Here is a 21,723-nt window from a genome sequence, read left to right on the forward strand (position 1 = left end):
TGTTACTTGTTCTCTATGAAGGTTTGTTAATATTTGTTCTCTTGGATTTGAAGCATGTATCCAAGAGAGAAAGTCCACGTGAATATTTTTTTTGGAAACAATATCATGTCTGTCTGAGCGTTATCCAAAAACTTTAACTCCTTCTGGGAAAACAGTTCTCCTTCACTGGCTGTTTATTTGGCTTTGTATGTCTGGTATATTTAATTAAACTTTAAGCTTCAGTAGCACAACAGCAATCTGACAGCTTACATTTCTTAGATGTTTTCATACAGAAAGCATGAGCTGCTTAGAAAATAAGAAGCTGTGATGTAAATAAATAAACCCAAGTGTATATACAGTTAACTGGCATCATTTAATCATTGTTTACTTCATCTCACGATTTCAGCATCACAACATTTTCTGCTTTTAAGTTATTTCAGTAACTTTTATTCATTTTAATGGTTTCGAAATCTTAAAAAAAATGTACTCATTAATTTTATTTATTTTTGATAACATGTGAGGTCACCAAATATATTGGACTGTAATTTTAGCAACTTCACGATTTATTTTTTTCATAATGTTTGTTTAACACAGTGAATTTATGCTGCAGTAGTTACGTTAAAATTTAAGTAAATCTTTAATATTTGAGACGCCGCTATCTGTTTTGTGTTGTCCTGATGCTTAAGATCACAAACCCCTGATTTGCTTGTTATTATTATATTATTATTATTATTATTATAAGAAAAATCGAAATCGATCAGTATAAACTTGAACACTTTCTCCCTAAGACAAATTACAGAATTATGTAACATGCATTTCACAAGCTTAGTTGCGAGACAAAAGGTGAGTTATTCACTGCTCACATTATCACAGCCCCATCGTGTAGGTTAAATACTGTGCCAATAGCCCCTCACATGACCACTGATTCCAGCTTTAGGCCCAGCAGAGTCAGCAGCACCGGTCCTGTTTTTAATGGAAATGCATGGAAGCGGTCCTAGACTGGACAACAGTAGCACGGTGGTGGGAAACGGGCATTACAAATCACGCTCATGGGTCCATTTCTGAAAATTGACAACCATTAGCGAAAGTAAAAAAGAAAAGTCTTCCAGCACCAAACCGCACTGACATAATGCCGTATAGCAAACTAAACTTTCAGCCGCAGGGTAAAAGAGGACAGCATGTTTTTGATCTTGTGGGGGATTAAATCACACTGGATCATGTCATTGTTTGGTTTTGAGTTTCATTCACTCCGGTTTGCCTGAAGCTTTTTGTAAGACATATTTTAACCCTCCATAGATGCTCGGGCAGGTTGAGCTCGGGTGACTCACTTTAGCACTAATTTAAGTCAAGTTTTCACTTTGTGTTTTTGGCCTTTAGGAGCCTGTTTTTGTGCCAGGGTGGAGCTCAGGTCAGACAACAACGATCCGACACATATTCAGATTGTGCCTTCAGACTGCTCCGGATCATCTTGCTGCTTCTCGGCTGGACCTGCTCCAAGACTGACAGCCAATACTTGAGATGCAAGTGTGGGCCAGCAGCGGAAACATTGCACCTTTAGCCTTAATTGTAATTGGACTGGACTCCTATCAGAGTGCTTCACAGCTGAGGCACTGAATCCAGCAAGTAGGCAGGCTGCTCAGTCCACCAGGAGTTTAGTGAGTTTGATGAGTGATTGCAGGTTTTTCCTGGCTCTGAATCAACCTCTGGGACCTGTCTACCAAGTAAACATCAGCAGTTTACAGTTTTCTGCCATTTCCAAGCATTCAATGAGTAACGTGTACTGTAACACTTGATTAAATTAACCCTAATGACTTTAATGAACTACACTACAGTGCTGGTGGTTTTCCTTTTCCTTTTACAGAGCACCAAACCTCAATTTAAACAGAAAAACAGTTTGACATCTCATTTAATGCAATTTAAATTTAGTTTCATTTAAGCGTTACGCTTAAATGAAACTAACTTAGACAAAACAGGTAATCAGGTGAAAAGTAAGACATGGAAACAAAACTCAGGTTTATATCTTTTATTATTAAGAGAAAACAGCGCATCTCTCCTCTGGACTGCAGACTGCCCTCTGCTGGATGAGTTCTGGTACTGCTCCGCCACCTGAGAAACAGTAATGAGTTATTAGACTTAAGTGCTGCAAACACGATATTTCACAGTGTGTTTCTATTCAAATGTTTAAAAAGAAAAAAACAAACAAAACTGTGCACGCACATTTCACATCCATGTTTTGAAGGACGAACTGCACATGAGCCAGCCGCCAGCCTGGAGGCCATCCTGGCGTCCTGTTACAGCGAGCTTCCTCCAGCTTTGACATTTTACAAGACAATCTTCATTTTCCCTACAACACAGAAACAAAAAAATACATCAGTGATGTTTGACTTGTGTCATGTGACAAAGTAACTCAGGAGTTTTGTCATAGCAGCCTCACAACCAACATAAAATACCAAACACTCAAAGGTAAGTTTCTAAATAAGATGCATTACAGTGCTGCAGATGATATTTTACATGTTTGGAAGTTAAGCAGACACACTGCATTTGTCCAACACTTACGGTGGTAAATCCGTGCAGATCCTCAGCCTCCCTCTAATGGTCGAGGATCCTGCAGCAAGAGACAGACAATGAGAGCCTGACAGTGGACTGATCACCAGGTTTACTCAAACACTACTCACTGTGGTTGCAATGCATAAACACACAAAAGTGAGCCTGTGTGTGTAGGTATGTAGGTGTATGTGTTGTATGTGCTGTATGTCATGTGACAGATGTTTAAAATAAAATGAGTTAGTTCTAACATAAATTAGAAGAAAATCATGTGTGTGAGGGTAAGTAAAATGTGTGAATGAATGAAGTGTGTGCACGTGTATGCATGTGTTTGTTACTGAAGGGCATCTCAGCACCCAGAACATGAATAATTTATTAGAAACTGCAGAGAGGACAGACAAATTCATGACAACGTTCGAATCCGTTGCAATCCTTGAGAGGTAGGTAGGTCCATCTGTTACAAAGCCATGTGAAGCTGGACTTTCATACTGACACATCAGGTGTTTTACTGCACAGGTACCCCAAACTGGAGCTACACCATAAACCTAGCACTGACGAAGCCGTGGTCGTTTTCAGTGTCAGTCTTTCGGACTCTGGGCAGGGCCCTTTCTGAAGAGGCCATTACAGGACTGAAGGGTAGTTCTGGCATCACACTCCAACAGGATATAAAGGAAGGATTGTAGTCAATCAGGACTCAGAGCATGGTTAGAAAATGGATCACAGTGCAGAGATGAAATCATCACAGCCGCCATTGGCTGAACACAGTCTAGCCACAGCTCGAGAGACTCAAGGGCAGCAGAGCCCTACAGAGATGAGAGATCTAAATACAAGCAACATACGAAACTGCCACAGTCTTCTTGTGTACATTTATTCAAATGGCTGGCTGGTCAGTGCATGATATGCCATTCATGAGTCACAGGAAGGAATGAGGAATAAGAGGTACTGAGAGAAGAAAGGAAAAGGTCCATTTGAAGCTGATCACTGGACACACTCTTTAAAACGATTGTCCAAATTTCCTCCGACAAACCACGCAACCATCAGTTTGTTCCTAAAAACAGTGTTTGAGAATACAGATTGTATATATACACACACACACAATGGACTGAGCATCGTTTTTAAATGTGAAGCTAATATGGGAGTGAATTAAATCTGCTTTGTTTCTAATGGCCAGCAGGGGGCAACTCCCGATTACAAAAGCCAGACTAAATGAAGTCATGAAAACGATACTGCACCTAATTTTATGACCTCAGCAAATAATTTCCTTGTGAGTTTGAAGTACATTAGGCAAAGAAGAATATGGTGATGCACCCTAAGATACAATAAAAGACACCCAGGAGTGTGATGTTCAGCTCAGCTTTCACCCTGCCGGTACATTTTAAAATATTGTTTGCAAAAGGTAGAATGACGATTAATTTCACAGTGAATACAGACATGCGTTACTAACCTATCTACAGTTAGCATCATGCCCTTTCAAAAGCTAAAAAGGTTATGTGTCATTTCATAGCTCAAATTCCCAGCTTCAAAACAACAGTTTTCTCACTAGTTTTACACCGAATTCATTCCACAGATGAGAAGCAGCAAACTGTCTTGATGCAACTAAAATCAGATTGACAACAAACACTACGTAACTTAAAGCCCAAATGCTCTACATGATGAAATGGTACAGTATAAACTTTCATGCTCGTTCTGTTTAAAACAGATTACTGAAACATGAGTGGTCCTTTGTAAAAACAGTGCACATTTGTGTTTCTATTTGCTCCACATACACAAGTCTGACCAGTTAGTTATGCACAAAATTGTAAAAGTATTGTTATATATTTTTAAGAAAAAAAAAAAAAACTACCAACTTAGAAAGGTTGGGGACCCGAAAAGTATGTGACATCTTAAATATAGCACTTTCACAGATAAAAATCAAAGTGCTTCACAATAAACCCTGAAATATACATATAATAATAATATGAAACAATGAAAACACTTTTTAAAAGCTTGTTTGTATAAAAATGTCTTCAGCTGCTTTTAAAAGAGTCAGTGGAGTTTGTACAGCGTAAAGACAGTGGAAGAGAATTCCACAACCCAATGCCTGAAAAGCCCGATCCCCAGGTGTTTTGAACCCAATACATGGGACCAACAGTAACCTCTGACCTGAAGTGACCGGTAGGAAGCATGATGTTTCAATAGGTCAGAGATATACTGGGGAGCTTCACCATGTAGAGCTGTTCAGTTAAAACTAAAATTTTAAAATGAAACCTAAAATTTACTGGCAATCAATGAAGAGAAGCCAAAACCCAAGGGATGTGTGACCACTTATTAGTGCCAGTTAAGTCTTGCCACAGCATTCTGTACAGTCACTTCAACACTTCAAAAACCCAACCCAGTACCAATACAATCGGTATGTCATTTCAGACAGGCAGAGAGGGCGAGGGGGTCAGGAGTAGTGCTGATAGAGGGTTCAAAGATAAAAGTGCTGCTTACACAGTGTGAAAGTACTTTTCATGACTGATTTTAACTGCATTGCGACTGACTGAGGATGTGCTGATGAAAGGCCACTGGGTGTTTAACAGTACTATTACTTTATCAAAGCAGGAATAGACTGAAATCAGAAAGCACCAAGTATTTCAAAACATAAAAAACAAAGTTATGGCCAAAGCAGAACAGTTTCTCATAGTATTTTGCCTCTGGTAGAGCTGGGCTTTGGTTGTCCCCCCGCCCCCAGTTTGTTGCCGCAAACACCCTGCCTTTTTCCAAACTAATCACTTTCAAATATAGGTTTTCGAGAAAAGGAAACAAAATGCAAAACATCGTGTACGGTTGTAGACAAGACTTCTGCTTTTTCCACTTAGGAGCTTAAATGTACCAAGCAATACTTTTTAAAAAAAAAAAAAAAGCAGAATACCTTTCATTTCAGCGCTGTGTTCCATATATTTGAATCCACACAAACACTTGTTTTCATGCACACATACAGAGGAGCCAAAGTACTACAACCACACACACACACTCCACAGGCTACAGCAAATCTATTGCCAAGAAGTATGAAGAGAGATCTGCACTGTGATGCCATTCTTTGAAAGTGTGATGCCAGAAGCCCTGAAGACATCACTGTGAGCAGTGACGTGGAATAAGAAGACAGAAGAGTTAAGTCATGGGACAACTGTGCATCTTGCATTATAAACATGGATGGGACACTTACCTTACTTGTTCAGCTGATCTGTGTAAGCATACCTCTGGCTGCAGTGCAAACAAGTCCAGGCTTTACTGTCCACTGACATCTGCAGAACTACTCATCGTCAATGTAACCCAACTGCAGAGAAGAGCCTCTACTGTGGACTGGGGCAGCTTGTCTTTGACAAGCTGGCTGACAGCAGCTAATGCACCTCTTTTACCCAAAGACATGAAACACGCACAACCAGACAGGCACAACAAGCCGCTGCCTCTTCAACCGTAAGACAGCATCGAACATCCTGCCTCACTCAGGTCTGTGAGCTTGATCGGTCTGCTGGTGTAGCTCTTACTATTATGGTAATTCAGACAGAACTGATGAGATTATGTGCTGGAGTAAAAAGTTGTTACATAAAACTTGAGTCACAATGTAAAGTGTGGGGAGTGGGGATGTAACAGTCAGTGTGGTATGTTTTTGGTAGAAGCAACAAAAGACTAACAAAAGTCAAAATTATCCTATGAGCAGCCTTTTTTTTTTTTTTTTTTTAAAATTAAAAGTTGGCCATAATTCTTACTTTGACAAAAGAAACTCTAAATTGAGAATAAAGAGAAATACTTTCCCATATTTGGGGAATGATTTCATCATAAAAAAGGTTTAAACACTAGCAATAATTAAATTTAAAAAAAAAAAAAAACTCCTGAAAAGAGGACAACTGAACTGTCAGAATAGGTATTGTTTGTTGTGAACACTCATGTTTCAGTTAAATATAATGTTTAAATATAAAATATGTTGTGTGAGTTAGCACAGAGTTCTGGCTGAGCTTTCAAGAATACTCCTACCAGAGTTTATGGCCAATGCATACCTGGTGTACAGCAAACATGTTCTGGAAAAGAAAATGACTTTCTGCTCCTTAACAGGTTAGGCAGAATCGCATTATGAGAGTGTATTTAGAAATCCTAATGGTGTGACTGTCAATGCCATCAGAAAAAAAACCTCTTTCTACTGAACCAAGAAAAAGACCTTGGATTGGATTGCACTGAAGAAATACAATAAAAGTTTCTAAAGATGTTAAAAGCTGAGCTCAGTGAGCTGTGAGACACGAGAACTACATGTAGTCGAAGCGTAACTAGTACACTGAGATTTTTTGATTTTAGTCCAACTGGAAAAATGAGTTAAACATGAGGTTAGAGGCTGTGAGCTACTTGCCCCTAGAAAGTTGTCACTAGAGTAATACTTAAATGGTTCTGGATTCAGCTCACTGTCTAACAGATGACATTAATTTTTATTTATTAAGCAAAAAAAAAAAATAAAAAAAAAAACGAATCATGTAGCAGTAAAAGTAAGATTGTATGTGGATATCACTGGTACGGGCAGTCTTTTTCCTCCTACAGAGAAACATATACATGTTAGCACTTAACGTCACACACGTACCGTTACACCCCTAGAAGGCAACAGGTCATTTTTCCCACCATGAACCTTAATTAGTTGCTATATTGATCACACCTGTGCTGTGTGATCATTAGACAATTGTTAAAGCTGTTAAGAGTGACTGTCAAAAAGTTTGATTTCCATTTATGAAGAGTCTGCTTACTGCAATGTTTCACTTGCCTGTGGCTGCGACTTCACTTGAATGTCAAAGCTTTCCATTGTCACCACAATTCCAGTCAAATACATCTATAAAGAGGCATCGATTTCAGACCTCAAATGTTGAGTAAATGTGTTCCTCTTTTGTTTTTATAATTCCACTGCCAAACTTGTCCATTTTTACAACGTGTGATCCATGTATTTGTGTAATGTAACTTGCTTTGGTTTGATAGCGCTGTATAAGCAAGCATGACAGCTATTTTTACTTGAATACATTAAAACATGTAGGCAATATCAAACTCAGTCTCTTAATCTTTTAAAGAGGAACTAGAACAAATTCCGTTATTTCTTTCATATATAAAAATGTAACAAATTCACATGCTCTTCTTAAAACTTAAATTTTAGAATTTATAAGAGTCAAATGCTTCAAACTGTCCTCAATACATTTTACAGAATACTTTCTACTTCTGTCACATTTTAGTTGTTATCTGGAATCTATCATCTGTGACCAGTACAACTAAGAACCTCAAAGTCCTTCCAAAGGTGGCAAATAAGGATAAAGAAAAATCTGAGGACTCTTAAACAGGCCTTAAAGACAGAAGACCTAGCTTGAAGACAGAGTGAATTGCATGGCTGCAAAAACAGTCAGTATAATATGCACAAGACAAAGTGGAACACAAAAATGTTGAGTGGGTAACCGGGCCGCTTTAAGAATGTCAGGGGTATATTTTCATGTCAAAATAGCAGAAAGGGATATTTTCTGCATTAAAGTATAGCAACTATAAACATACAATAGACATAAATATAAGAATTTTCCTTAAAACGGTGTACTTGTGCGAGAGCAATAGCCAAATATATAAATTCCCAAATATTCTAACCTACAGTCCAAGCTATAGAGCCACTATTATCTGATCACTCTGGTCCTTTAGAGTGACAGTTTCATTTACAAAACCGCTCCAACAGAAGCTACAGACTCTCAATGTCTTGGCTTGGCAACTTCCTTTTCATAGTCCAACACCTTAACAGATGGTCAAACCTGTTAAAGAAAAACAAGTTGTACACAACACAGACAACGTTACAAAGTTCAAAATGCACACTATGTTATTAAGTAAAAGAACTATATTTAAGCCAGTAAAATGTAATTCAATCTAAAAGCAGTGATGCATTTCTAAATGTTTTACCTAAAAGGAATTTGATGTATAAAGGGCATATTTTAAAGGTACCTACATACCTTTGATTGCAGATCTAAACTGTTTCCTAAATGTTGGAGATTATTTGACTTCCAACATCCTTTTTCAGTTATTTATGTCACAACTACTTTGAGGAATGTTTGTTTTAATCTGAAAATCCAGTCATCTGTGCATACAGTCAGAGAAAAATTCAGAGTGCATGCCACTGCGCTAAAAAGGAATCATTCGTCTAAAGAATGCGGAAAAGTTTGGCAAATACATCTGTACAAATAACTATTAGTTATAGGATTTGTTATTTTGCAATGAAAAACGCTCATCCAAAATTGACCATTTAATACGAGCGTATAAACCATGTAGACAGGCTTTCTCTTTGTAAAATATATTTTTAAAAAAGCTGGCATAACAATCCATCATTAAGATGTAGTGTTATGTGAAAATTATACTCAAAGCACTGATGTTGCAAAGAACAATTAGTGCCTTAAACCTATATCGTTATTCTTTTGAATATTTAGAAATAACCGACCAACACAAATTTAGTGTTGTGGACTTTGAAGGCATTAAATTCCATTCCCACATCAGATCAGTGAGTTATGATTTTTCTGAATGCCATTAAGTGTATTTATAGATATTAATCTGCAATATATTAATTAAAATTTATTGCATTCCATTGTGAATTACTATTACTGAATTTTTGAAACTTTTTTCAAAATTAAATAAGAAAATATACACTAAATATTTGAAGTACACAATATTGGATAAAATAAGAAGTTTTCTAATTCATCAGGAATGCTACAAGGATGGATTAGAATCACAATCCAGTTGACTTCCCAGGGGTTTGACTACCATATCACAATGACAAACATCTAATTAATGTACCTCATTAGACTACTCTCTTGGAAGGAAATCATGTACTGTATGTACAGGATTAAATAGGGATTATATCTCACTACTTTCACTAGTTTCAGATCCAGCGTTTGAGTTTCTTAGCTACAGCTTTTCCAAGTCCTCACTACCCAGCCACACTTCAGCCACAGTCCATTATCTTTAAAGCCGTCCATACCTGTTAAAGAAAACATGTACATAACACAAACACAAGTAACATTTGAGATAAACACTCCTTTATATCCTTCCCATTACTGAATGCATCCACACATCCAAATCTTCTGTTCTGTGGCCATTTCAGGTTTGTTTTGTGGGATTCTGGGATGCCACATGATAGAAGACATTAAAGTTAAAATCCTTACCTTCATTGCATGTTTGATTATGTGAAGGACATTAACAGGTGCACTAAAAATATTTGATTCTTGATGTCTTATGTAATCCATGTTTAAATGGAGGACATTTTCTTCTACATGAAGAAAAAAAACAGAAAAAGCTACAATGATCAGCTAGTTGCTGTGCGAGGTCAGCAAGCTTCCACCAACTACAAAATGGTAACTAATGTTGAATGAAAAATACTTTCAATGATTCACAGAATGTCAAAGTTAAAGCTAGTGGAATAGAACAGAGCCAAGTTAATACACGCAAAAAATAAAATCTGCTTAATAAGAAAAGTTGAAATTATTAAAAGATCAAAATTACTTACATTCACTTTTCAGGCCATCTCTTACCAGACAACTCTGACAAAAGCTTGTAAAGGTAGGCTTGTGAATGGAGGAAGGTGTCCGTTTAATTATGGCACTCAATTTTGGTTGGGCCATCCTTACATTATTACTGTTTGAGCAGTCCCACAATTAGAAAAAAAAAATATTTGGACTTCTTGTCTCTTGATCTCGTGCTGTGTTTGGAGATAATGTGAATATCCTAATAGTACAGGATATTATTGCCATTATAATGGCAGGTGCCATTAAAGTCATTAATGCAGATACAGTTAAACATTTCTGCAGAGATGGAGACTGGGTTCTCCTGAATGTAACCCAATTTGTCATACAAGTCAGTCTGAGAAGGGAATAGTGATAAATTTACCACAAACAAGGCAGGTCCTCGGAAAAAAACAGCACATGAGCCCTGTTGACAAAGTTGATACAATAGCCTTGGAGTCTCTGGTTTTAAATGAGATAGTAGCGCTGGTTTGTCAAAAGTTAACTGATACACAAGAACATATCAGTGAAATAGAAAAGATGCAAATCAGACTGTCGTTTAAGCCCACTGCACACATCCATGCGGTTTTGAAAACTAGGGCATCCTATGCGCTCTTACAAAGGGACTTATTGTCTTTGTGCTGCTCTAGCAAAATTAGAGCTTTATAACTGAAAATCATTTTCCAAAATCCAACAGTGACTCAGTCATTTATGACGTCACAGCCTGAAACGTCAGATCTCTGATGAACCATCGGTTGCTAGTTACTAGACTTTTAGAAATTCTAAGACTTGACATACGTTTCCAAGTATGGATGTTCCAAGGCGTTTAAGTATAGTATGGACATATCTGATGTCAAGATTTGCCACTGGACTTCCCCAAAGATACATTTTACACACAAACTTTTATAGACCTATAATATGCCTCAAGTCCGTCCATAACCATTATTGACTACATTTACATACAATTGTATTACTTCAACTGATGCAGAAACGTGGTGCTGTTTGAACTACTACCACTTAAGGTTAACCTAAACACCTTAAAGAACCTATAGGAGTCCAGAATCACATCAGTGCACCCTTATGGAAACCTTCATAATTATCAAAATTAATCCTTTACATAACGATACAGAAACCGCTACAATTTCATCCCAATTTAACAACATCATCCATTTTTAAAGATGGTGGCATTTGCTTTGTGCATTTTTTATGACAGTTATCCTTCTGAAAGAATGCCTCACAAATGCTTGAAATGGTAGCAATAACAGAATGACCTGCATGTAAATGTAGTCAATAACTCCAGCTTCCAAACATGCACACAAGGACACACACTTGAGTGGATTTTGCCTGTCTACGACAGACTGTGCGGTTTCAGCACTATGTTTCTGTAAGACCACTGTTAGTCACACAGTATTACACAGGTTTTCTTAAAGGTTCCATGTGTGATATTTCTTCTGTCCTGAGGCAAGACTGTAAAAGCAGAGTTACTCATTGAATGCAACATAGCTCAGAAAAAGCCTCTCCTAAAAACCAAGAAAAAGCCTAAAAGTTCCCCTTTTTCAAAAAATAAAAGGAAACATACTTGTTTGAAAACAGGGTTATAATATCAGAGCCACCCTGCATTATTAAAAATAAATGAAGTTCTTTAAAACGCGACTGTGACCATTTTAATAACCAATTTATAAAAATGAATCTTAACAACTTTTTCTTAAGAAAAGAAAAAAAAAAAAAATTCCTGCAAATGCTATCGCTAATTTACAGGAAACGTAAAAATATTAAAATGTGTTAAATCTTATTTTAATTAAGTTTTCAATGATCTGGAGAACCCTGTTCAACATTGCTTCCCAGTCTAGAGTCTTTTTAAGCAGGTGGTAAATATGATTATTCCTTTGATGAATAAGTATTTTTACAATATATTTCAATGTGGGAATTTGCTGATTAAAGCTATGTCGTACTTGCAGCTAATTTCTGTCATACCACGAGTTAATTCTTTTCAGACTGTGTACGAATCACTGAACTAAAGTGGACAGGACTTGAGAAAATAACACATAGAATCTTTAAGAGCTAATGTGGCAGAGGTAACCACATTATTCAACTTCCGCAAACAGCCCATTGCTGCTTTCTGAACGTACTACACGTTTCATTTTTAAGAATAAAAGGTTAAAGGTTTTTCCTGATTGAACCAATGTCTCTTTATTATAGTACATGCGTTGACTCCAAATGCATGGCACAAAACACAGCCATAGGAAGTTCAGAAAAAATGTTACAGTTATCACTTCACGACGACTCACAGAGCATAACACATCTTTAAAAAAAAAAAAAAAAAAAAAAAAATTATACATGGTCAAAAAAGAACAACTGGATCAGCTAAGAGTAACTTCTCTTTTCAGACTAGAGACAAAGTAAAAAATGAAAATATTGACTGTCAATAACTGAGTAAATTGGCTAAAATGTTGTAACAATTTAAACTTAAATACAAGAAATTCGAATCAACATTTTTGTTTTTAGAGAAAAACTGTACAAATGGTGCTGCTGGAAGCATCAAAAGAGCAGCGTTTAAAAACGGGGTTTCTTAGCAGGACCATCAAACTCCTCGCGGACCCTGCCATACCCGGGGTTACCAGGACCCATTCCCCTCGCACCACCCGGAGTGAAGCGCTCATTGCGCTGTTGGGTGTCAATGTGCCAAGGAGGCAGACAGGAGGGTGGTAATAAGGTATGGGAAGGGTCAGTGCATAAGCACACAGTTCATGTCCATATGGAGATGTGTAAAAAAAGGTATGGCACAGGTGTGATTTGTTTTATATTGTGAGTGGTTTACAAAAGAACCAGCAGGAGACACATCCGGAGAAACCGTTCGTTCCAATATGAAGGTCCACAGGTGCCACAGGTAACATACGGAAAAGGAAGAGAGGGTAATGCTTTCGTTAGTCAGTGCCTACCTAGTGTGGTCTCTTCTCCAGTGCATGCCAAGATTAGGCTGGGCATTAATGACAGCTGGCCGTATCTACTAGTTAATGGCGACAGATACATGCCTAAACTTCTGAGAGGCGGCATGAAAATAGGACGCTAAAAATATATTTCTAACATGAGGTTTAACCTCATATTTCTAGTCATTTGTTACAGCCAGAATTCAGATTTCCTTAGAAAATGTTGCATATACACACAATTTGGTGGCATCATGACTAATATTGTAAACTGTATGACTTAGAGTGATCTTAAACATATCTATAAATCTGTTGCTCAGGTATCACAAAAGGGTATGGTAACTTTTAAACGGTCCCAAATGTGACTACAACGTATAGGAACTACCAGAAATGTGTCGTCTCTCAGACAGAATGAGTATATTCGTAGTGTAAGACATTTTTCCAATAAGTAAGCAGTTCATTAATATTTACATCAATGCTAATTCAGACAACTTCTGTGAAACTAAAAGTGTCATTCTAGAAATTCAGCAGAATAGCTGAAATTTTCATTTGCAAAATGAGGCTAACAAAGAACAACTAAGGTAAGGAGAATAACGTGAGGTAGTCAGATTGCAGAATATAAATATTATCTTGAAGTGAATGAACCTTCTGCTCATTTTACTAAACTGAAATTCAGACTGTCAGGATCACTTCCAACAGGCTTAAAACTCAAACTAATGGTCTTTAAAAGACCATTCATTTGAACTATTCAAAAGCAAATTGTGCTCTAAATTTTAAAGAAGTAAATACTTTTCTAGACGAGTAATAAATGAAATACAGGTTCTTGTTTTCAAGTCAAAATTAAGATGTCTTTAAGCACGAAGAATTTCTTTTAGAACTCATTTTACAACTACGAGCAAAAAAGTATCAAGGTTATGAGCAAAATTTTTTTTTTTAATCAAAGAATAAAGTCTGATAGAGTTTTAATTTCTGTGCTTTTTGTCGTTAATAACACAAATTAACACAAAGAAATTCAAAGGAACAGTATCTTTCCCACCTCCCAAAAAAGAAACCGTCTTTTGCTGTTAACCAGAATCAGACAGCAATACAGCAAAAATAAAATAAAATAAAAAATTTGGCTCTCTGAGCACAAGCCAAGTGTTTAGTTCTATTGCAGAAGAGAAGCCAGTTGTTCATCTCCAAAACTAGGCAACTCACAAATGCAAGAAAGTTGAGATGGCCAGAGCACACTACAGGCCAGGGAAAAAATGCATACGTTTGACTTTGGGGTGAACTGTCCCCCCCTTTAATTCCTACTACTGTGAGCTTCAGATGTTTTTTTTGGGGGGGGAAATAAACCAAACATATTCTAATATTACAGCTTAAGCAGAGCCCACTCTCCAGGTGTGCTGACTTGTTCTTAAAAAGTGGCTAACCAATTTCTGTTTAGGTAAAAGCCATTAGATTCCCAACTTCACATGCTCTAGTACTGACAGTCTTCATTTGATATGACCATTTCAACTATTTAGTGCAGGGTGGGTCATGTCATTTTTAAATGGTAGCTTTACACCGTGTACCTACCCAAGTTAGGTGGGTTTGTTGCAAACAAAAGTGCATAACTTTATAAAAGTAAAATGAACTCCATGAGGCAAGCAATTCCTAAAGTGTATTTAAAATGCCTTAAAGCAGGTATGTCAAACTCATTTTATACCACATAAAATTTGGGCCACATAACCCACTTACTCTTATTTCCGTCAGTCTAAGTTAGCTTAATTACACATGAACTACCCATTATAAAAAACAAATGTCAATAGGCCTCATGTTTGACACCCCTGCATTAAGATCTAAATTAATGGACTGTTATTAAGACTTTTTTTTGGTAACAAGTCTTAATAATACAGAAACCCTATTTTAAAGTTCAAGCATTACGTTTTATTCAGGACTATAGAACCTTTTCATCCGTCAACTGTAATACAGAAACGAATGACTTCAGGTCTAAATTCTGCCAGAAACAAAAATCCCAGGCTCAGTCCAGTTTTCAGCGACATCATCTGAACAAAGTCACAAGGCTACGCCAGCCCCCATCAGTTAATCATGCTGTAATCTTCGTCAAACTCAAAGCTTTACACCGTCATCAGGCACTAAAAGTGTTACAAGGTTTCAAAGCTCAATTACAAAAGGAGACCTGATGAGAAGGTAAAGGTTGCTGGTCCAGAAGTTTTCCACCACACTTCAACGCCCCCCCTGCCCCTCAAAAAATATAATTAAATACATTTAAGGGTGGAAAAAGGAAGCCTGTTCACACACAACTTCAGTTCTCCTGATAGACAAATGAGGCACGAAATTGGTAGTAGAAAAAAAAATGGAAAAATTTAAAAAAATAAAAATAAAAAAAAATAATACTGGATACCAATGCTCTCCTCAGTCAAGAAAACGTGCCTGTCCAGCTCACATAAGACAGGGCTTGCAATAGCAGTCCACTACACAAACAGCATGATAGGAGTGAGCAGAGCCAGCAAAGTTTTTCTACAGCTGTTTGAAACACACTGAGATGATCATTTAGTGCAAGCTGACGGTTTTATAGCTTAAAAGCATTAATAGCTTGTGGGACTATTAACTGAGGGGGCTCGGCTTGCTACTGAAAAAAAGGAAAACAAACAAACCCTATAAAAGCAGTGAGCATGTGTCACATTCAACAACCAGAAAGCCATCCAGTGATAGCTGAGAACACAAATCACTCATTCTGCCATCCTGCTTAGACAACTGGACATCGTGTTAACGAAGAAAGGAAGAGAAAAAACAAAAAAATAAAAACATGGCTGGGAGTCTCCAACCAAAGGGAAAGCCAAACAAAACTATATTAACTACTGAAATTCCCACAAGTGGGATACATTACCATTTCGTTGCCCATCAGGCCTCCTGGTCCTCCCATTCCCTGCTGACTCTCAAACCCAAGCCCGCTCATAGAGAATTTCTGTGAGGATCCACCAAAGGACATATCTAAAGAGCAAACAGGAAAACATGTTAGGTATTCATACAGCACATGAATTAAAAATACCAACGCTACCCCTCAGCCTCCTACTACACACCCCTATTTACCCATTTCAAAAATTGTACGTCTCCAACTTAGGATTTGACTCCATGCTGCCTTCCCATCTGCGTGACGACAATACCCCACCAGTCTTTTACGGCTGAGGAGTAAAAACTCAGGCACATCCTTCTGATGGCAAAGCTGCCTCAACAGAATTTCAAGAGCTATAACACTCGCATAGATACTGGTCTGAATACTGATACTGATCTAATATTTGACTCAGCTATCAGCAGCTTTACAAGCTAACATAGCCAGCTGTCATTTAGTTGCTAGGGGGAAATGTAATGTAACACGAATGAAGTTGACACCAAAGCAAGTACCAGTTTAGAAACGTTTAACACCTGCTACCCCCAACAGCTTCTATTTGCATGCTTGCAGAAGTTGTTTTTTGTTTTTTAATACACTACTGACAAGCCTACACATAGCACTGACGTTGTTTGTACATTTCCTACCAAATCTGGTCTAACAAAAATCTAGTCTTCCCTTCCTGATATCTCCAAATGTGCATTTATTTTTACACAGACCTACTTTATGAGCTTCCTTCATACTTTACATTTAGATTTTATTGTTTTAGCTCTTTTTTTATTTTACTTTTTCTTCTTATGGAATTGTTCTACCTTTGTGTTATTTTTAAATCATACTGGACTATTTTGTCAATTTTATTTCACTAAACTCTACTTCTACTTAAAAAAAGAAGCGAATTTATTACAGAATGTTTAATACTTCAGTTACTGTAAAGAAGGAATAGGCTGGAATTGTCTTTTTGCAACTTATGCAACACTGTGCATTTCATCATCTAATGCCTAAAATGTTTGGGTCAACTTTATAGCCACTGTGGTGTCTGGATTTCTGTCATGATTTCTTAATTTAAACAAAAGATACTTACCACCCATGCCCAAAGCTCCACCAGGATGCATTCTCATTTCTCTGTCCCTCTGTAAAACAAAGAAATTAAGATTAATGTAGGCAGTAACTGGTTGTTGAACTGATGTTTTTGACTCCCAAGTTAAGTTTAACTAACATCCATAAAGCTGCCCATCCTGTAGTTCTCCTCACGCTGACGGCGCATCTGTTCTTCCAACTCTCTCTTCCGAAGCATCTCCTCCTCCTGTCTGCGTCGCTCTTCCTCTTGTCTGTTTAAAAATGCCAGATAATTAGTCAAATGTAGTCCATGTTTTAAGAGAACTCAACACCTGTTCCAAACAACAACCAGCTGCAATTTAATGACGTAAAATACCTGAGCTGCATTTCCTTCCTCTTTTGCATCTCCTGATTGTGCATCTCCTCCATACGCCTCAGTTCTTCCTGTCGCCTCAACAGATCTGAATGAAAACACAACGCATTACATTTACAGCAGTAGGATAACCCACATCTAATGAGTGACATATATAACAAATTATGAGAATTGCAGGTCTTCCATATCTAAACTTGCCTTGACGGAGCAGATTGGCCTGGTGCTCATGGTAAGCATCCTCCATCTCGCTCTCGAGTTTCTCACGGGCCTCACGCATGTTCTTCTCCACCTGTTGTCTTTGCTGCTTTTCCATTTCATCAAGGGATTTCCAGCGCTTTGCATACTCAAACTCAAAAGTGCCTGGACGGGCAAAGCGAGGAGGCTCCTCACGCTCTCTAAAGACACAAAGACCATAACGTAGAGTACATTAGATTGACAGGAACATGTCAGCATTCACCTGAGTTACTAAAAATTGCATTGAAAAATCTTCTAAGATAAAATGAATGCAAAGTGAAACTTTAGTTTTACTACACCATACCTCCTCATTTCAATGATTCAATAGTCGCCAATTTTATACTATATGCAATGGTTTAGTTTTCTGTTGTTTGCCAATGTGGGATTTTACTCAGATTAACATCTGCAGAGCCTCAGAGAAGGTTGACCTTTAACAGCTGAATCCACCACCCCCACCTTCCCCATCCCACCATCTGCTACTCACAAATAAATGACCTAATGACCCGAAGAAAGTAATTTGCATAATAAAGACGATTGCGTCAAGAGACCAAAATGCACCTGCTTCAAGACCTACTCATAGTTCATTCCACTGGCTATTTTATAGTGGTGTTAGTATGATTAGTGCAACTTAAGGAAAAAATAAGATTTCCCTGCCATCTGCATGATGTTGCACCAAGAAGAACAAACCAGTACTCACGTTTTATATTTGGGGTTCTTCTGTGCCAACTTCTCTGGAAGACCATCTTCACTATCGTACTGCTCCAGAGGCTCGACAACAACAGGCCGAGGAGAACTGCAGAAGGTGAAATACAATTTTTTTTTTTAAAAAAGAAAGAAAAAGAGCAAGGGCTTCAAGAACCTTTTACAAATATCTTCCAACTCAAATACCCCCCTTCTACTCAACTAATATAATTAGACTTACGTAGTGAGCAGAAAGACCCCCTCGTTGCACCTCTCTAAAGCCTTTCTGGCAGCAGGTCTGGAGGCAAATTCAACAATTCCTCTGCCCGTAGAGCGTCCACGATCATCTACAACCACGATGGCCCTCTCTACCATTCCGAACTGTGAGAAAGCTTCCTCTAGGAGTTCATTGGAAACAAATGGTGACAGATTCTTTATAGACAGCGCTGCAGAGTGTGTAGCAAATCGGACACGCAAGGGTCTGCCCTTCATCGGTGTGTCATCCAGCTCAGCTTTTGCTATCTCTGCAAGTGCCCGAGATTCCTAGATAAAAGAAAAATGTTATTTAAAAGAGTCCCTTTACTTATTACAGTAACAAAAACCTGTTTCAATTCAAGCGTGTGACCCCTTACCAGTCGGATGAAACCAAAGCCTTTCCCCTTGTTGATAAAGACCTCAGTGGGCTCCCCATATTTTGCAAACATCTTCCTGAAATCGTCCTCTGTGATGTCGTTGGGCAGGTTACCAACAAACAAGCGGCACCGCTGTGTGTAGGACTTCTCACCTGGCTTCAGCAACATGGACAGCGTCGCCTTGAACTCAGCCTAAAAAAAACAAGACCGATTTTTTTTTTAATTCGTATACATATATAGAAAACAGAAAAATATAAAAATTACTTGACGCCCAATAGATCATCATTTTCAGATTAACTTTATGTTATGATTTGTGCTCGCGTCGGTATTTCGATCTCCGTTCGCCCATCCCCCTCACTCGCTTTGTGAAGTAAAAGAAAAAAATCCAATACGGAAAATAATATGAAATACCACTGTCGACAAACTAGTTCACCCAAAATTGTTCAGGTTAACAGATGAAACCCATCACTGAAAATATATTTTTCCTTTTAAAAGCGTTAAAATAGAACTAATTTCTATACTTGAACAAGATGGCCGCTAGCTAAAAGCAATAACGTTGCAGGATGTATTCTTTTATGCACCGCGACTGCCCGCCGGAGCGAGCGCCCGACTGCTTCCCTAATAACTGTAAGGATAACACAAACAACTCCGCCCGACAGGGCTGTTTAAAGTGTCATATCGAGCACCACGCGGCTGGTTTGGCTAGTGTTAGCAGATAGCGACTGCCGACGCCACTTGGGCGTTTATAAAAATTAAGATAAAACTAAATAAAGCAAACCTTAGATTGGCTCTCTTCTGACTGACTTGCGTCAATGTTCATGGTCTCTCGTGACTGTTGACTGACTTTCATGGCCGGTGGCCCTGTATTTTGGCCTTGTTGAAGTCCTGGTCTCTGGCCTTGTTGAGGTCCTGGTTTCTGGCCTTGCTGGGGTCCCGGTTTCTGGCCCTGCTGGGGTCCCGGCTTCTGGCCCTGCTGGGGTCCTGGCTTCTGGCCCTGCTGGGGCCCCGGTTTCTGGCCCTGTTGGGGCCCCGGCTTCTGGCTTTGCTGAGGGCTTGGTTTCTGACCTTGTTGCGGCCCAGCTGCTTTCGGGCTTGGGTGTGGAGTCGGCTTCTGCTGCTGACCGTTAGCATTTGCCACGGGTGACTTCAGCTGCTGGTTCAGGTTCTTGTTTGCCTGGTTTGGCTGAGGGGAGGTCACGTTAGGTGTGGGTGGTGGTGACTGAACTTTCGGCTGGGGCGCAGGGGTTGTGGATTTCTGCTGCTCTTGTGCCGGTTTCTGATGCTGTTGCTGCTTAATCGGGCCTTCCATCGTAAGAGCCGGGCCTGGAGTCGGCGGAGGGATGATGGGTAGCGACTGGTTCTGTTGCGGCTTCTGGGGAGTGTTCTGCGATCCTTGGTGTGGTGGTCTGTTGAAGTTGTGTCCCCTCCGGTTTTGATTTTGATTCTGGAAAGGATTATGCCTAAAATTTGGGTTTCCCATAAGCCCACCTCGCATGGGGCCGCCGGGCCCACTTCCTCTGCGCGGCTGGAAATGATTCATTCCAAAGCCGCCACGATTATTGTTGAATCGAGACATTGGTCCTAATATATAGGCAAAAATTATTTTTAAAATACCAAAAGAACTAAAGGTCTACTGCTCAACAACCACCTCCAAAGGCTGTTCGCAGGTTCTCAAAATGGCGACCAATAGTTAACGTATTTTCTTTCTTTCTCCAGTACGCAGACGTCTGGCTCCGCCCAGTCCCATTGATTGGTCCGTTGTACAGGAGGCGGAGTAAGAGTTTTTCGAAGGAGCCAGTCCTGAAATCACCAACTCTGCTCTCATATGTATGTAAAGAGGCGGCCATTGCTCGAATGAAAGAGCTGTTAATCATTGCTCAAAGAAATCTGAAACAATTCGTTGTCACATAGCTATCTGTTTGGTACTGTAGCCTGCACAGTGGAACAGCCCCACAGTGACTATTGCTGACTTTATGACCCAGATTATGCATAAGAAGGGTATCCTTTTTATATGCATTTCACTTTAAATTAAAGCACGTGAATACACTTTATATATCTGGCCCTTGATGTAATTTTCACTTCAATGTGTGGCTGCTAGTGGAACTGACGCACTCCTGCTCCAAATAAAGTCACGGAAACAATCAAACACGGATTAAACGGGTTAACAGTGAGCACTGTCCAATGAAAGTAAGAATACGTTTTTCCTCTACAGAGAAGAAGCTCATACAGTTACCAGCACCTCAGACTAAGCTTTCAGACCCATTTGAACAACAGCTGTTTGCAGGGGTTTGTGTTAATCAGTCCTAGCTTAAAAAACATTAGTGAGAAAACTATTGAGAAAAAAATCCTTAAGGACTTGTTTAGAATTCAGTAGGTTGATTTTTAGATTTATTAGTAAACATATGGCATAAAGATTTAAAGAGAATTGAAGGTAACTCTTAACTGGGCGTTTATATCACACTGCAGTGACACTGGGGTTTGCCTTAGTGGGAAATTATTTTGCTTTTAGCATTTCTCCAGCCCACGTAATAAAAACTATCACAAGAGAGAGACATGGCAGTTAACAAATCCTGAACTGAATTTTATGGGAGAGTTGTGCAACAGCAAACATGGTGGTAGAAGTAGAATGTCCAGGAAGAAAAAACACATGTTAAAACCTTACTAAAAAACTAAAAAGACCTCTGCTTAGTTATTCGATCACCTGAATGTTGAAATGTCTGTGGGCAAGACACTAAACCTCATGTTTCCCCTGATGTATCCAATGTGCCTGTTGATTAAAAGTGCTTAGGCATGAAAAAAGCACTTGAATAATGTGGGTGAGTGAGGCTTGTAGTTAGAGAGTGCTCAAATTAAAAAGAAAAGTGCCATAGAAGTACTGCACCACTTCAGTCCCTTGGCTATTAGATCACACATC

General features: G+C 38.7%; 1 protein-coding gene across 2 annotated transcripts; it reads right to left on the minus strand.

Moving 5' to 3' along the window:
• Positions 1-1,987: 1,987 nt before the first annotated feature.
• sfpq (splicing factor proline/glutamine-rich) lies at positions 1,988-20,503 on the minus strand. Of its 2 annotated transcripts, none has more exons than XM_040020104.1 (12): positions 19,588-20,503; positions 18,810-19,001; positions 18,419-18,720; positions 18,194-18,289; positions 17,461-17,657; positions 17,266-17,350; positions 17,050-17,161; positions 16,915-16,963; positions 15,834-15,937; positions 2,536-12,698; positions 2,197-2,323; positions 1,988-2,085 (listed from the first exon to the last, which is right to left on the minus strand). In XM_040020104.1, the coding sequence occupies exons 1-10, from the start codon at positions 20,383-20,385 to the stop codon at positions 12,588-12,590; spliced, it is 2,046 nt and encodes a 681-aa protein (XP_039876038.1). In that variant the 5' UTR covers positions 20,386-20,503; the 3' UTR covers positions 1,988-2,085; positions 2,197-2,323; positions 2,536-12,587. The 2 variants fall into 2 exon arrangements, with proteins under 2 accessions (XP_039876038.1, XP_039876039.1); XM_040020105.1 differs by having other exon boundaries at positions 2,536-2,584; positions 19,588-20,502.
• Positions 20,504-21,723: the final 1,220 nt, after the last annotated feature.

The sequence above is a fragment of the Simochromis diagramma genome, unplaced genomic scaffold, assembly GCF_900408965.1.
Source record: "Simochromis diagramma unplaced genomic scaffold, fSimDia1.1 OVJJ01000753.1, whole genome shotgun sequence".
NCBI classification, from domain to species: domain Eukaryota; kingdom Metazoa; phylum Chordata; class Actinopteri; order Cichliformes; family Cichlidae; genus Simochromis; species Simochromis diagramma.